We start from the raw sequence: 16,869 nt of genomic DNA on the forward strand, positions 1-16,869 counted from the left end.
ATCGGATGATTTTCTTGTGGGCGGGGCCTCGTGGAGGAAGAAGCGCCGCTATGACAGAACCCAGCAGTACCGGCATACGAGCGATTTCTTTCGGGTTGACACATATCACGTTTAGCGCGTAATCCGAGTTAAATCCTCAACGTCTCCAGACACGTAAATAAAATAACCTCCACGTACCCAGACACGTTCATGTCGGGCATTCACAGGCAAAAGAATTATATGATGGAGACTGAAATCCACGTGCCGGTCGGTTCGCCGACGATCAAAAAATTTCCGATATTCGTGGACGAGCACAATGTGACGGAAGGAGCGATGAAGCTGATCAAAGAGCTCCGGCCGGGCTGGGACCCGATCCTGGTCCAGACCAAGGTAGGTGTGACGGTCCTTCGCGCGAGCTAATTTACTCCCGCCGTGTTTAGGGCCTGCGGCAGAGGTGCGATATATTTATTTATTTATTTTATTCGGGAATTTGATATCGGAAAATGTCGCGTAGTTCAACGCAGCTCGCGAAGACGTTTTTGTAGTTTTAATGTCTATTAGCGGAGTTATGACGCCACGAGTGACGTTTAAAGCGAGCCTAGCTAACGTGACGTTAGCCAGATGCCGGCGATCGATGATCGCACCCGGTTTGTCGACTAACGTCAAACTCGATCAGTTAACCGTTTTAAATTATTTGACCTTTTGTGTCGTGCGTAACTACGAATGACGCGATCTTTTGACGTGACGCATCACTGGGGTAACTAGCGAAGACGTCATGCAACGTAAAGTTAAAATGAAACCCCATTGTTTGAATTTGACATCTTTCTTCAAGAGCAGAAACTAAATGGAAAACCCAGCTACGCAATTCAAAGAATAATATAAGGTTGCATATAAAGACAGAAGATTGTGTGAACTAAAGATTAATAAAAGAGATCATTAGATTTAAGCATATCTTTTTTTTACAGAAATGTTGTGAATCTAAAAATCGTCCAGGATCAATTTGCATTGTTACAAAGTAGCTGTACAAGAAACATATTGACTATAAGCAAAACATTTAAGGTTATGCGAGTCAAAACACAGAAGACGGACACACACACCGATTCAAACACACACGCACAGTGGTTATCATCACACGTTTAAGATGATGGAGAGAGAAACGCAGGTCAATTGTTAAACCGACAATAAATTCCTATATTAACTAACACTTCTAATTCTTATACATGCTGGTGAGATAGATGTAAATGAGCTTGATTTTGGATTAAAGCGTTCGGCACTTCCATCAACACAGTTGTGTTTGCACATCATAGTTCACATGTTGACGCTTCAATAACTCTTATTGCAGAAAAATGAGTTTGCTTAGTCAGGCGTGTTTTGTCATCACGTGAGTACTTGGAATTTGCATGAATACTTTTTTAACCTGTGTTTATATTTTAACCTCTTGCGCTAAATATTCTGTATATACAAAGTGCGTGTTTACAGATGTTCCTGGGACAGGTGAGGATTACTATCGATATCTGAAGACGTCTCAAAAAGAGATTAACTTATAAACACTTTTAGAAAGTAAATGTTTTTAGGTGTTGGGCCAACACATGTATAGTACACAGGCATCACTCTTGTTTTGCAGCTAGAATGAATGAATCTAATCCTGCTGTACGTCCGCGCGGGCCACGTGGCACTGTTTACAGATAGCCGGCATAGTTTTCATCAATGAGAAACATGCATTATGCTCAAGCTTATTGTCCTGTGCTGCTTTGGTTCTGTCCTTCGGATGAAGCCAAAATAAAGCTCCTCTTTTATTCATCGGAATACAGCATGAAGTTTATTCAAAGTTTTGTTGAATGTTTTATAACCTTAAGCGTCTGCAGAAAAATGTTGACCTGACACATAACAAACGTCCAAGCTGTATGATCGGATAAACTGGTTTTTGTTTTGTTTTTAGGTTGCATAGATCCATCAACGTATAGACAAAACAGTGCTCAACTGTATAATGATGAACAGCACCTGTATTTAATCCATACACTGGATGTTGACCACTGGTGCTGTTTGTACATTTGACATTTCAGGAATCTCAGAAATGCGTTGGTGGGTGGCGAGGGACGGTGCAATGCATTGTGGGATACATTGCCCTGAACACAAGCATTTTAAAACTAGCCAATTATCATGCGCTCAATCCTGATGCGAGGTTATTTTAGTTTGCTAGAATTCAAATGTCGAAAACGTTTCCGTTCATGGAAATCATTGAAAAGATTGATATAAAATTATTAGAAGAACTTGAAACATAAACTGAAATGAGTTTAATGCGCTTAAATTATACAGATAAACCAAAACCAAAAGAAGTTGGTACATACGTGGTACGATACATATAAAATGACTTAACATTTAACTAAAATGAACATGTAAAACTATGAATCTGAAAATAGAAGCTATTTTAAAACTATATAACTATGTCCTGATGTGACGTTCGAAAGATTTCAAATAGTTTATTTTAGCCACAATAATCTTGGTTATCGTGCACATGAGTTTTTGTCTGACTTATGTCAAATGATCAAGCTGAAGTGGGTTTCAAATGGCGTAGCATTCATCGTAACTTTACTTGCATGTTTGTTTTGTGTCTCCTCCAGCTATTCACCGACGGCACGACCAACAAACTGATGGGTTGTTACATGGAGGAACACCCCGATGACGTGGTGCTGGTGAGGGTCTACGGCAACAAGACCGAGCTGTTTGTAGACCGAGACAATGAGCTCAAGAGCTTTCAGGTTCTGCACGCCAACGGCTGCGCGCCCAGTCTGTACTGCTCCTTCCAGAACGGCATCTGTTACGAGTTCATGCAAGGACGCGCTCTCGATACTCAAGACGTCAGGGACCCCGTGTTACTCAGGTGGGTCATGTTCGGTACGAGGCACGAAATAGAAAGTTTCAAAAGGGCGATATTTCTAAAAATAACTTAATTGGTTGGTCCTGTACTTTTGACATGTAGGTCAGAACTGTTTTAGCGTGAAGTAGGGTGTTTATTTTGGACTGCTCATTCTGATCTTGTTTGTGTAGGCCATTTATTTTGACAGAATCTGTTACTTTTAGAGCCAGATTTACTAACATATTGCGGCAGCTCAAACACCTCTTTTGACATACTAAGAATACTGTAAAGACACGTTATGAAAATTAGCGCTGAAAACGCCACTGACCTTCCAGATTCATTTGTAGGAGTTTCCTCGGCAGACGCAAACTTTATGGGAGGAGGATTTAAACGAATCGCTCAACATGATTTTCTAAGGTTTGCGTTTGTTTTTGTAATGGTATTTTGCGGCCAAAACAAAGCATGTGCGCTAAGTTGCTCTGCTCTTGGTAGATTGCGTTGGTCATTGTGGGAAGTAGAAATTGCGCCTGTGTTTTTGGTGATAAATCACCCGCAGAAGTTTCCACACTCCCATCAAGACTTTTTTCAAACGGCACTCTTGCGCTATTTTGCCCGGTTCCGTAAATCGGGCCTATAATGTGTAATTGTGATCAGCCTATACAAGGACTCTTAATTTGAATAGTAAGGAATGCCCTATGGAAATATGCTTTTGGATAAGCCAACAAAAACTCACTTCATGTGCATTGTGCACTCATTGTCCTTGTCTTTGTGAAGGTCACGTAATCTACTTGCAGGCACACAATGGACCGTATCAAAAACTTCACCACTTACATTTGGATTTTTCCACACGTTCAGACATTGTAAAGATCTCAAATTTAAACAGGTTTCTTATATAATTCCTTCTTTGTTCTTCAACATAGCAGTTCTCATAAATGCCTTTCTTTGTTCTCATCATTAGACTGATCGCCCGAGAAATGGCCCGCATTCACGCCATCCACGCCCACAACGGCTGCATCCCCAAACCCAACCTGTGGATCAAAATGCGCAAGTACTTCTCGCTAGTCGCCACAGAGTTCACCGACCAAGCTTCTAACATCAGGTAACATACACGGAAAATAACACACGGCCCAAGCCGTGAATACAAATATTACACATCGTATTAAAGCGCACACTTTTATTCGCTAGTGTTACACTTTTGAATTTCGATTCTGCTCCGATAGCCTTGTGACATGACCTGGATCGCTTTCATCCGTCTAATCTCGAGCGCCAGGCTGTTATGTACCGCAATCATCTCTATTATGCTTCGGGATTGTTTACATTGTGATCACATACAGTACCCAACACATGTCAATTTAATAACGTCATCCTCTCCTTCTCAACGGGCCTGTTTCACCCCTAGTTTCATGTTCCTAAATCCAAGTCATAAGTGTCCAAAAATACATGTGACATCACAGGTGGATTTCCAGAGGCTTCTGGGTCCTGAGAGAGCTACTGCGGCATAAAAGAAGATTCCAGAAATAGCTCCTTAAGCCCTTTATCAGGGGCGAGTGGTCACCTCAGACGGCCTTTCTGGTTGGTCGAGCTGGTGGACTTAATTTTCTGTTGTTAATCTCCCCTTTGTTAAATTAAAAGTCTGATCAAGCATTTAGTTGAAATGAATTCTCTGTAAAGAGTTTTAGAAGCATTTATCATTGATATCATTTACAAAGTATGATGAGAATTCCAATCGTTGCTTATAGTTTGGGGATTTAAACAAACGCTTCATCGTGACAGCGAGTTTTGACAAGCACGGCTCAAAATAGAACGTAAAAATCAAGAGTTTGTTTTTAATATTGTATTTCATGTCATCAGAAGCACTTCCTATAAAAAATTAGATCGACAGAAAACCTTGGCAAGCTTGTAATGTTCCTCATTTGAATATGAGCGTCTTTGCCGCGATGAGCTTACGGCTTTACTGAACTTTATCTGTTTATCATCACCTCAGAATTCAACAGGAAGTGCCCAGTCAGGAAGTGCTGGAACAGGAAATGACATGGATGAAGGAACACCTGTCACAGCTGGGCTCTCCTGTGGTGCTCTGTCACAACGACCTGCTCTGTAAAAACATCATTCACAACGCTAAGGAAGGTGAGTTCGCGTTGTTTTTTTACATTGACTTGTTGGCCTATGCGCTTTGATAATAACATTTACATCGAAATGGGGTGTTCATTGGATAACTCCATTTTTTTGTTTTGTTTTGTTGTTTACATAAATTGCAACATTTTAATGACACAAACAAATAGTTGTGTTTGATACTTCATCACTATTATGCCTTTACCCATGTGACGAAAAGTGAAAAACAAAAAATGTTTTAAGGTTGTCAGCCATCACGCTTTTTATCAGTGCGTCCCTAATGTTTTCTTATTATTATCATTATCATCGATTACATTTTTTTCACAAGTAATGCAAAATACATATCATATCGCTGCTGTCCTTCTGAATCCATTTCGTGGCTTTATGGTCGTCACTGGGTATAAAGCATTAAAACAAAAAAGTACAGGGATTTTCCATTTCCTGAAAGACAGCCATTTTGGACATCTGAGGTTTCTGATGGACAGCCACGATATATATATTTCTGGTCGAAACATTTTCTCAATTCTCCAGCTGTTTGCAGTGCCACGACATTATTTTGTATCATCAGCACAAATCGCCGTGTCCTCTTTTGCTTTTTAGGTCACGTTCGGTTCATCGATTATGAATACTCGAGTTACAACTACCAAGCGTTTGACATTGGAAATCATTTCAACGAATTTGCAGGTGAGCACGGTCATAAAATACAGCTTTTACAAAAGAGCTAAGAGATGTGTTTTGCGTGACGTCTGTATCCGTGTGCTCTTCAGGGATGAGTGAGCCGGACTATAATCTGTATCCCGACCTGGAGATGCAGTTGGACTGGCTACACACGTACCTGCAGGCCTACAAGCTCTTTACCAAGAAAGGTGAAGACGTCAGCCAGCAGGAACTGGAGACGCTGTACGTGCAGGTCAACAAATTTGCTCTGGTGAGTGAAACACGGGAGAGAAAGTGTTGTCATAATACGCTTTGTGGTTTAGTCGAAAGACTTTGTTTGAATCAAGTTCAAAGTTGCCTGTGTTAAGTTTCTCTTCTGTCCTGCGTCAGGCCTCACATTTCTTCTGGGGTTTCTGGGCCCTGATCCAAGCCAAGTACTCCACCATTGACTTTGACTTCCTCGGGTAAGCCAACCAACCATTCATATCTGATGTGGGAGGATCTATTTATACGGACAAACTGCAATTGTTAATTGTGTATTAGATTTGAATGGTGACCCGTTCAATAAACGGCAAGATGTACGCTTTTGGAAGCCAGAGACGAAAGACAAATATGTTGTAATATGTTATGTCGACCAAACCTTTTTTGAGAGAGTTGAAACGGGGACTTTATATCTTATACATATCGTGGCCGTCCTTTTTAAAACATCGGATGTCCAAATTCGCTGTTTTTTAAGAAATAGAAACAGCACTGTAATTTTAATCTGATTATAGATGCAGTTTGTAACTCTTTTGCAGTAAAATATTCAAAAAACACTAGACCAGTGTTATATATTTTGTTAATTTGAGTACTTGCAATATGTGAAATGTTTCCAACCATTTGTAAATGGTGGGAAAATTGTCATTTTAACCAGTGACACGGGGCCGTGTCTGGCAGTCGCCTGTCAATGGCGTCATATCCGCGTTACCAAAGACACTAGATGGAAAGCCTGCAACCTTCAACGGCATGCAGGAAAGGAGACTAGACGCTGTTATATGATTGGCTGAGGTGCCTCACATGATTCGCGTAAGCCGTTACGCTTTCTCCAGACCTTGCATCTCCCTAAAAACACAGTCTCATGGACAAATGTAAAAGTGTTTAGCGTCTATCTTGTTTTGCGCAGTCGTTATGGAGCACAATTACTCTTTACTGTTTGCAGCTGGTTCTGTCAACAAAGACATTTTTGCTAGACAGAGACGCTGATCATGCATGTGTTTTACTAAACAGGTGAGCAACTGTTTAGATTCCTTTTCTGACAGATGATTATTATATCGATCAACAAAGTTAGTCTTATTGTTAGAACGTTTTTTTCTCAATTCATGTATATATTTGCTGTAGTCATCGTTTTTAGATCATCTGACTAAATAGCAGTACATTTATTATATGAATTACGTTCTTTATAATACCATAGGGGGTCGGTGCATTGTGGATCGGGCGGCAGTCGGAGGAGAGTGCCTCGACAGCCCGATCCCTGGACACGGAAGCTAGCTCTAGGGACGTGGAATGTCACCTCGCTGGCGGGGAAGGAGCCTGAGATGGTGCGGGAGGTTGAGAGGTTCCGACTAGAGATAGTCGGGATCACCTCTACGCATGGCTTGGGCTCTGGAACCACACTCCTCGAGAGAGGATGGACACTTCATCACTCTGGAGTTGCCCATGGTGAGAGGCGGCGGGCTGGTGTGGGTCTGCTTATAGCCCCCCAGCTCTCCCGCCATGTGTTGGAGTTTACCCCGGTGAACGAGAGGGTCGTTTCCCTGCGCCTACGGGTCGGGGTTAGGTCTCTCACTGTGGTTTGTGCCTACGGGCCGAACGGCAGTGCAGAGTACCCGACCTTCTTGGAGTCTCTGGGAGGGGTGCTGGAAAGTGCTCCGACTGGGGACTCCGTCGTCCTACTGGGGGACTTCAACGCCCATGTCGGCAACGACAGTGACACCTGGAGGGGCGTGATTGGGAGGAACGGCCCCCCTGATCTGAACCCGAGCGGTGTTCAGTTATTGGACTTCTGTGCTAGTCACAGTTTGTCTATAACGAACACCATGTTCAAGCATAAGGGTGTCCATCAGTGCACGTGGCACCAGGACACCCTAGGCCGCAGGTCGATGATCGACTTTGTGGTCGTTTCATCTGACCTGCGACCATATGTTTTGGACACTCGGGTTAAGAGAGGGGCGGAGCTGTCAACTGATCACCACCTGGTGGTGAGTTGGATCCGATGGCAGGAGAGGAAGCTGGACAGACTCGGCAGACCCAAACGTACCGTAAGGGTCTGCTGGGAACGCCTTGCCGAGTCTCCTGTCAGAGAGATCTTTAACTCCCACCTCCGGCAGAGCTTCAACCAGATCCCGAGGGAGGCTGGAGACATTGAGTCCGAGTGGACCATGTTCTCCGCCTCCATTGTCGAAGCGGCCACTCGGAGCTGTGGCCGTAAGGTCTCCGGTGCCTGTCGAGGCGGGAATCCCCGAACCCGGTGGTGGACACCGGAAGTAAGGGAAACCGTCAAGCTGAAGAAGGAGTCTTATCGGGCCTGGTTGGCTTGTGGGACTCCTGAGGCAGCTGACAGGTACCGGCAGGCCAAGCGGACTGCTGCCCGGGTGGTTGTGGAGGCAAAAACTCGGGCCTGGGAGGAGTTTGGTGAGGCCATGGAGAAGGACTATCGACTGGCCTCGAAGAGATTCTGGCAAACCGTCCGGCGCCTCAGGAGAGGGAAACAGTGCCCTACCAACGCTGTTTACAGTGGAGGTGGGAGGCTGTTGACCTCAACTGGGGATGTCGTCGGTCGGTGGAAGGAGTACTTCGAGGATCTCCTCAATCCCACCGTCACGTCCTCCATTGAGGAAGCAGAGGCTGAGGGCTCAGAGGTGGACTCGTCCATCACCCAAGCCGAAGTCACTGAGGTAGTCAAGAAACTCCTCAGTGGCAGGGCACCGGGGGTGGATGAGATTCGCCCTGAGTACCTCAAGTCTCTGGATGTTGTGGGGCTGTCTTGGCTGACACGCCTCTGCAGCATCGCGTGGCGGTCGGGGACAGTGCCTCTGGGATGGCAGACCGGGGTGGTGGTCCCTCTTTTTAAGAAGGGGGACCGGAGGGTGTGTTCCAACTACAGGGGGATCACACTTCTCAGCCTTCCCGGGAAAGTCTATGCCAGGGTACTGGAGAGGAGAATACGGCCGATAGTAGAACCTCGGATTCAGGAGGAACAGTGTGGTTTTCGTCCAGGCCGTGGAACGCTGGACCAGCTCTACACCCTCTACAGGGTGCTGGAGGGTGCATGGGAGTTTGCTCAACCAATCCACATGTGTTTTGTGGATTTGGAGAAAGCATTCGACTGTGTCCCTCGCGGCATCCTGTGGAGGGTGCTTCGGGAGTATGGGGTCTGTGGTCCTTTGCTAAGGGCTGTCAGGTCCCTGTACGACCGAAGCAGGAGCTTGGTTCGCATTGCCGGCAGTAAGTCGGACCTGTTCCCAGTGCATGTCGGACTCCGGCAGGGCTGCCCTTTGTCACCGGTTCTGTTCGTAATTTTTATGGACAGAATTTCTAGGCGCAGCCAAGGGCCGGAGGGTGTCAGGTTTGGGGACCACACGATCTCGTCTCTGCTATTTGCGGATGATGTCGTCGTGTTGGCCCCTTCAAACCAGGACCTTCAGCATGCACTGGGACGGTTTACAGCAGAGTGTGAAGCGGCTGGAATGAAAATCAGTACCTCCAAATCCGAGGCCATGGTCCTCAGTCGGAAAAGGGTGGCTTGCCCACTTCAGGTTGGTGGAGAGTTCCTTCCTCAAGTGGAGGAGTTTAAGTATCTCGGGGTCTTGTTCACGAGTGAGGGGAGGAGGGAACGGGAGATTGACAGACGGATCGGTGCAGCTTCTGCAGTAATGCGGTCGATGTACCGGTCCGTCGTGGTGAAGAAAGAGCTGAGCCGCAAGGCGAAGCTCTCAATTTACCGGTCAATCTACGTTCCTACTCTCACCTATGGTCATGAGCTTTGGGTCATGACCGAAAGGACAAGATCCCGGATACAGGCGGCTGAAATGAGCTTCCTCCGCAGGGTGGCTGGGCGATCCCTTAGAGATAGGGTGAGAAGCTCGGTCACCCGCGAGGAGCTCGGAGTAGAGCCGCTGCTCCTCCACATCGAGAGGGGTCAGCTGAGGTGGCTTGGACATCTGTTACGGATGCCTACTGGACGCCTTCCTCGGAAGGTGTTCCGGGCCCGTCCGACCGGGAGGAGACCCCGGGGAAGACCTAGGACACGCTGGTGGGACTATGTCTCCCGGCTGGCCTGGGAACGCCTCGGTGTCCCCCCGGAAGAGCTGGAGGAAGTGTCTAGGGTGAGGGATGTCTGGGCATCTCTGCTTAGACTGCTGCCCCCGCGACCCGGTCCCGGATAAGCGGAAGAAAATGGATGGATGGATGGGTTCTTTATAATGAAATAAAATCACGACGTCAAACGCAACATTTATAAAACGTTATTACTTTACGTCATCCGTAAACGACATGATTTCTCATATCTTGTCTGATTGATTACAATTGGTGGAGTTGCAGACGACAGTTCCCATAATTCCATGCTCCTGCACAGCGTCATCAAGCGATGCCGTTGTTGTTGTTTTGAACATATCTGTTTTGAATGTGCGTCCTGAAGCGCTGTTTTGTACTTTAAATACTTTTTATTGCTTATATATTTGCAAAACCCATTGATAAACATAAGTGGCGGTTCTTGGACGGGGATTATCTTAAACCAGGACTACACTTTATTTTATTTCGAATATTTTATTATTCCTAAAACATTACTTGCTTATCTTACAATACATCGGTGCCTTTGAGATGTCTCAATATGGCAGTGCAAGTTGTTCTTAGTTTGCACAGCTCTTACATTTATTTTAGTCTAGGACTAGTCTAATCCCTGATAATAATGATTATGACAAAAAGAAATCATACAAGGTTTCAGAATGATGTGTGTGTTTCAGTGATATATAAGATTTATTATTAACCTATTTATTGCTTCACATTATTTTTGTTAGATCAGTAATATTATTTATCCAGTTTCGTGTACAAATGATACATTGACTAGAAATTGCCTTAGGCCAGAGATAAAGCCGTACCATTCACAATCCAGCGTACAGGACACTTGACCTGACGTTGGTATCTACGTTCACACCCTTAAAAAGTTGTGAATAAATGACAGTTCGAGATGATGATATTTTATTTGAAGGTCTCTCACATACAATACATAATACATCTGTATCTGTAGCATGACTTGCACTTTTGATTAACTTTTTGAAGGGGATGGAGAAAAGTTATGTCATCCGTAGGCTGAGGATATTTTAGTAGGCATCGTGGTCGACTGTGTGAAACTGGCTTAAGTAATTTATTCGGTAAACTTCCTACATCGCCTGTTTCCAAGCAACAGGTCATGCCGCTCTCAGGCTTTTACTAACAAATAACCAGTCGTGCAAGCACTGTTACTCTGCCCGAAGAAATGTAGGCATTCAGATAAAGATTGAAGAGAAGGATGTTATTGAGATCAGCCCTCCCCCTCCTGATGCTTATCATGTTTATCATTTTTGGATTTCGTTATTTCTGCTAGGTATGCTGTGCTACGTTTCAATCAATACTTCAAGACCAAACCTGCAGTAATGGCCCTGGAGATCCCCAAATGAGAAGATAAGACTGAGAGGACAGTGATTGTCATGGAGTCTAAGGCTTTTCAGCCAGGACAGATGGGGGTACCACACGGGCAGGTTCTGGGAGGCCTCTTACATTTGGCGGAGAATTTATTTGCCACGTCTCGGTTCCACAAATTCTTCTTTTTCATTCCTAAACACGCAATGCACCTTTCCAGACTCCACTTCTAGTTACTCATCCAATATGTTTTATTTAGTTTATTTATTGTTTTTGAGCACTTGTTTGCACCGGTTCGTTCTTTGGTACTTCACGTTTCAAGGTTTAAGAGACATTTCCGAGTGATTTGCAGTGCAGGGATGACACTTTGGTTAACACAAGATACATACAGGCTGCTCTTTCTGTCCTGCCTTATAACTCTCGTGTCAAACTGATGAGATTTGCTTTTATCTTTTTCTGTAATGACGGATACTCGAAAACCCCAAAAGCTGCTATCGAGTGTGTTTTCAAAATGATATACCCCTCAGTTTAGGATTGACTGACGGCTAGACACAGTTACAGAGGTCCAAGTCCCTCACAACCTGGTGTAAACGCCCTTTAAGGCACTTTAACTAAATGCCAAGTCACCATTCACGTAAATCTGACTTTACTTCAGACATTCCCAAGAAGTCAGGAGCACAGACTCCAGGATTACGTTTCCACCTCTTTAGCTTTTATGGCTGTGAGAAGTTCTGTTGAATTTTCCACTCGTCACAGGCTGTGGAATATGACCACCTGCTCCCCACCCTCCACCTCCTAAATGTGTGTTTGCATCACCTGGCAGAGAGCGAACTGAGATTTAAAGTCATCATCATTCTGAATGTCAAAATCGCCCTCATTCGCCCATGGAATGGTTTTTAAAAACCAAGGGGAGGAAAGCGATGCGCAGTTTGATTCAGGTCACCATCTGTGAGCACCCGATGTCCTGCGGCAGAAATATTACTGTATTTCATTTGGAATTATGAATTGCCATCTCGCCGGAGGAAATCTAATGTCAGGTTAGGGATCGTTTGATGGAGTTCTCGACTGAATTCAGCAAGGAATTACATTGCTTTAGTATGCAATGTATCTCCAATAGACAGGATATGATTTCATAAAACACTTCATTTAAAATGTGATTGTACTTTTTTTTGTTTTGTACTTTATTCTATTGTCATAGAATAATTTTTTATTTTCAAGTCCTTCATTCCAGTAGAAACATGTTCACAAAAAGGTCACGAAAGACGGTTTTCAACAACGGCAAGGTCTGAACCACTTCGGTTACTTCAGACCTGTACGTTTGGAAATGTACTCGGGTAACCTGTCAAGAAAATGTTCATCTCAATTCCCTCCCTCTAAATGAAATTAACATTTTTCGTATGATTTATTTTTGCCGTTTGAAGATAAAATATGTCCAGTACACGCGTTTTGAGATGTAGCCATTTAGAGTCAGTGCATTTATACTTGAAAAGTGTTTGGCAGCTTTTTCAACCTAAGTGTCCTTTCACTGGCCGGCCTCATCTGTCCGTGATCAGTTTAGTACCAGTGTTTTCAGAAAATCTTGTCACAAAGACCGAGGCCACGTTGAATTTCTGACGCGTGTTTGGCTGTGCGTCAGGCGCAGGTTAATAATGAAACGCTTGAGCCGCGGGTGACGATTGAAACCGTGAGCCTCCTCGACAAAACCATGAATAATTTTGTAGGTGATGTTTCTCTAATGAGTCTGACGGATCAGTGCGGATGCTTTTGTGTGTTCCCTGGACTCGGATCCAAAAAATGATGTGCGGTTTTAGGGGGCGTATCTCACAAGGCTCCTTCATCTCTCGTTCATATTTTACACCCAAAACAATAAACACGTTTATGTATATACAAATATACACACTACAAATTCATCTGTGTCAAAGAAATACAACTTGAGTGCTATGATACAGTAATGAAAATATAAACTATACCTTAATGAATTAAATAAAGGTATACTGCATTTGGTTATTTGTTTTTAGGCCTAATATGACCTGAACATGTTCTTGACAGTGTTAAATTGACACATTTTTGCCTATGTGACATGGAAAAAGTGGAAGTTCAGGATTACTGTTGGTAAAAAAAACATAGTTTGCACGTTTTATACACGCATGAAGGACAACATGAGTAACATGTTGATAAAGTGCAATGGCAGGATTTCTATGTAGGTGTAGAAATGTAGATGTCCACCGAAAAAAACCTACTTTCTGTTTGTAAAATATAAATTAATTTATCGGTTGCTTTAACTGTTATCGATGTGAAGGACTGTTCTAATGTGAAAGGAAAATGTTTACACTGTTCAACAGGTTCATTATTTTGTTCTCGCACGAGAACAGTTATCCACATTAATATCTGAGCCAACGTTTCAGTTTGGCCACATTTGTTTATTCTCTTGGGAATAAAGGTTTGTGGTGGAACGATTATAATCAAAGCTAGATTTCAAAACCCACTACTGTAAATTCCATGAAAAAAACTCTTGTAAAAGTCCTTTTATTCACATCTGCTCTTTAAAGGGACGTTACAGTGCGTTGGGATTTTGTTCCAAAAACATACCAAACAAGTCAGCTTTACAGCTCGTGCTTTATTTAAGATAATTCTTTTGTGAATGTACTAATGTAAAATGTACAGATAATCTTTCGTTTCAATCTTTTTCTTTTTGTATATTTAACTAAACTGGAAGTGTGATTGGCATGTGTGTGTATTTGCTGTACTCCAGCTACTGTGGTGCAGTGATTCTTTGAAATGTTTGTAAATACTGTGAAATATTGTGTAAAAAAGTACTGTACAATGTTTTCACTTCAGCTTTGGGGAGAATAATTTAAGAATTGTTCAAACTTTTTCCATTAAAAATATCAGCGTTCGATCTGTCGTGTCTTAGATTTTTTTATATTCTTTTCTTTTTGGCAGGGGACAAACATGAATGAATCTGTTACGTGCTATAAATGTGCATTCTGAATGAATCGAAAAGGCTTGCCGTCGAAACGCATCTGTTCACACACTTTTGTTTCGTCATTGAACTTTTGCTCATCTCCTGTGGATGGTGACCTGCATTCCCCTCCGAGACACTGGAACATAATGCACGTCTGAAACTGAGGAAATCCTTAACATCCTCAGGGCCGATGTGCCCAGATATCCCTTCTGAACAAACCATCACAGAAATTCTAATGTTATAATGGAAATTGTATTGGTTTTAGTGGAACTTTGTGGTTCTCTACTGGCAATGTGCTTTTAATTAAGTTTGTAATGGGTTTTAATGGCAAACCACTGATGACTCAATGGCATTTGTATCAGCAATTTGGGTTTTTCAGTAAGAATGTGTCATTGGCGTTTGTTACATTAGTCTAAAAATGTATTAACTGCAGAATGTCCTGAGCACAAAAAAGCCTTTAGTTTAACTTTTTAAATGCAGATATGTTTACCCTTAGTTGTATATGAGTTAACCTAACTTTAAAAGAAAGTTGTCAAAGTATGACAATAGGTTTTGTACTGAGAAAACTATTGATTGAAAATCAATCTTGAATCGCATATTTGAACATAACATTTTAATTAAGCTTCAAAAAACAAACCACAAAACTTTCTTGGAAAACTCGACATACAGAAAAAAAACATGTACACTTTTAAATTATACACATTATAAACAAAATAAAGTCTTATCTATATTTTACAACAGCTGGTTTTGCAACAGTTGTCCAGACTCGATTTTTTCCCTGGTTCGATCTACAAATAAAATACAAACTGTATTTCTTTATCACGTTATATACATCATTTCAGCATTTTCTGTAACACGTCTTGTGTATCATAACAGTTCACTCACTGGCGTATTTAAAATATGTTTTTAAAACCTTTTTTTACATTTCAGCTAAATCGACCACTCTTGGCCCATATAACACGGACCCAGTCAAGAACTGGAATGATAAATCTATTCTTTAACCAAACACACACACACTAAAAAAAGAAAGCCATTTAAAATAGAAGTGATTTAGGGAAGGGAATTATTCACATCTTCCTTAACAAAATGAATAGTAGAAATTATTTGCATATGTACATCAAGTGCAAAATTCTACTGTTGAAAAATGTATCTATCTTGAGTAATGAGGGCATGAAAAAATATATTAGAAGGTAAAAAAGTGCATTTTAACTGTTAGTTGTGCACTCATCGATCAAAAGAACCAAATCTATGGGAAATATTTTAAGTGCAGTACTCCAATTGAACCAGCAGAGTGCGCCACCAACATGACAAAACTCTCTTAAAGGGACAGGTCGCTTACATCTCCCTACCAGAACATCTAGATATAATAAAAATAAACTGTACAAGGAGTTCTTTTCCAAGTCCACTGGTTTGGTTTGTTTATTCAGCCCTGGAGCTCTGGAAAGTACCTTGGCACAATCTTAACAGGAACTTTTGCAGGAAAACCCTGTTGACATCGAGAGGCGTGATAACACGCAGAAGCCGACCAAAGTTTTTATACAGCTAGGATTCAAGAGGACTCTAAATAATAATTCACCCAAAAGTTATGTGGTGTTAAAAAAAACGTAATGCACATACACAGTTCATTGTGACGCCATATTCTCTTAAAGGGATAGTTCACCCAAATGTGATCCTTCTTTAATCTTTTACTCACCCTCGTGTCATTCCAAACCTGTCTGACTTTATTCTTCACAACACAAAATAAGACAAAGAATGTTTGTAACTAAAAAACACCATTGACCACCGCTGCCAACCATTTCACAGTTTAAAACAACAAGAAGGTGAATAAATGACATCATTTCTATTTTGGGCTGAACTATCAAACTGGAAACTACCGACCATCCCGTGCAAGAATTTCCCCATTCATGCAAATACGGCTGTCGGTCAACATGACGTTGCATAAGCGACGAAGAACATCTATTGAGATCAAATGCAAGTTACAGGATCCGAGCAGACGCAATTTTTGTGAACGATTAAATTTAACGCGGTATTGCCAATCGTTTGATTGTAATATGTTATCTTTCTAAAAAAATGAGCAGTTGATACACAGACACCTGACAGATGTGAAAATTGCAATCGCAAAAGACTAAAGATTTGTGATCTAACGGGTCACAAGGTGCAGCTTGAAATCCAAAGCCTTGTTCTTTCTGACCGAGATAACATCCCCAACTTCAGTTTCTCTTCAACACGTCTGCCATCTTCAACACTAGAGGTCTCAGTAACTGAGCCGTCTGCACGGACGTCCCTCTTTCTAACATATTTCTATCTCAGTCAGTGAGGACCACCAGCTCCCCCTCACTGCGTTCCCCCACGTCGCTCTCTTCCCCTTCGCTGTAGGGCTGTCTGGGTCGCACGACCTCCCGCTGCTCGCCGCTTCGGACCTGGGTGGGCTCCAGACCGCAAGGGAGGTAATGCTCCAGGAGGGCGGGATGCAAAGGCAAGGTCGCCATGGGTACGGGCGTGGTGGGATACGGTCCGTCACCCGTGGTGTAGGGTAGCTGCTGTTCTGATTGGCTGTGAAGATAAATGTGGAACGTGAGGCTTGAGGGAAATGGATGCCAAACATCAATTGGAGAGATAAAACGGTATTACTTTGCTTCTTTAC

General features: G+C 42.8%; 2 protein-coding genes across 6 annotated transcripts in view; one reads left to right on the forward strand and one right to left on the reverse strand.

Annotated features, from left to right (window-relative positions):
• On the forward strand, window positions 1-14,958 carry etnk2 (ethanolamine kinase 2). Its single transcript, XM_079482487.1, has 8 exons — window positions 1-369; window positions 2,601-2,860; window positions 3,795-3,935; window positions 4,821-4,963; window positions 5,549-5,632; window positions 5,716-5,876; window positions 5,996-6,069; window positions 11,226-14,958. The coding sequence occupies exons 1-8, from the start codon at window positions 190-192 to the stop codon at window positions 11,296-11,298; spliced, it is 1,116 nt and encodes a 371-aa protein (XP_079338613.1). The 5' UTR covers window positions 1-189; the 3' UTR covers window positions 11,299-14,958.
• Window positions 14,818-16,869, reverse strand: part of sox13 (SRY-box transcription factor 13) — a 24,098-nt gene continuing 22,046 nt past the window's right edge. For 3 of the 5 annotated variants that reach the window (XM_079482484.1, XM_079482482.1, XM_079482485.1), the window contains exon 14: window positions 14,818-16,778. In XM_079482484.1, coding sequence (XP_079338610.1) covers window positions 16,532-16,778 — 247 coding nt within the window. In that variant the 3' untranslated portion in view covers window positions 14,818-16,531. The remainder of the gene's footprint in view (window positions 16,779-16,869) is intronic. The other 2 variants (XM_079482486.1, XM_079482483.1) reach the window with 1 other exon arrangement.

The sequence above is a fragment of the Barbatula barbatula genome, assembly GCF_947034865.1.
Source record: "Barbatula barbatula genome assembly, chromosome: 20".
Lineage (NCBI taxonomy): Eukaryota > Metazoa > Chordata > Actinopteri > Cypriniformes > Nemacheilidae > Barbatula > Barbatula barbatula.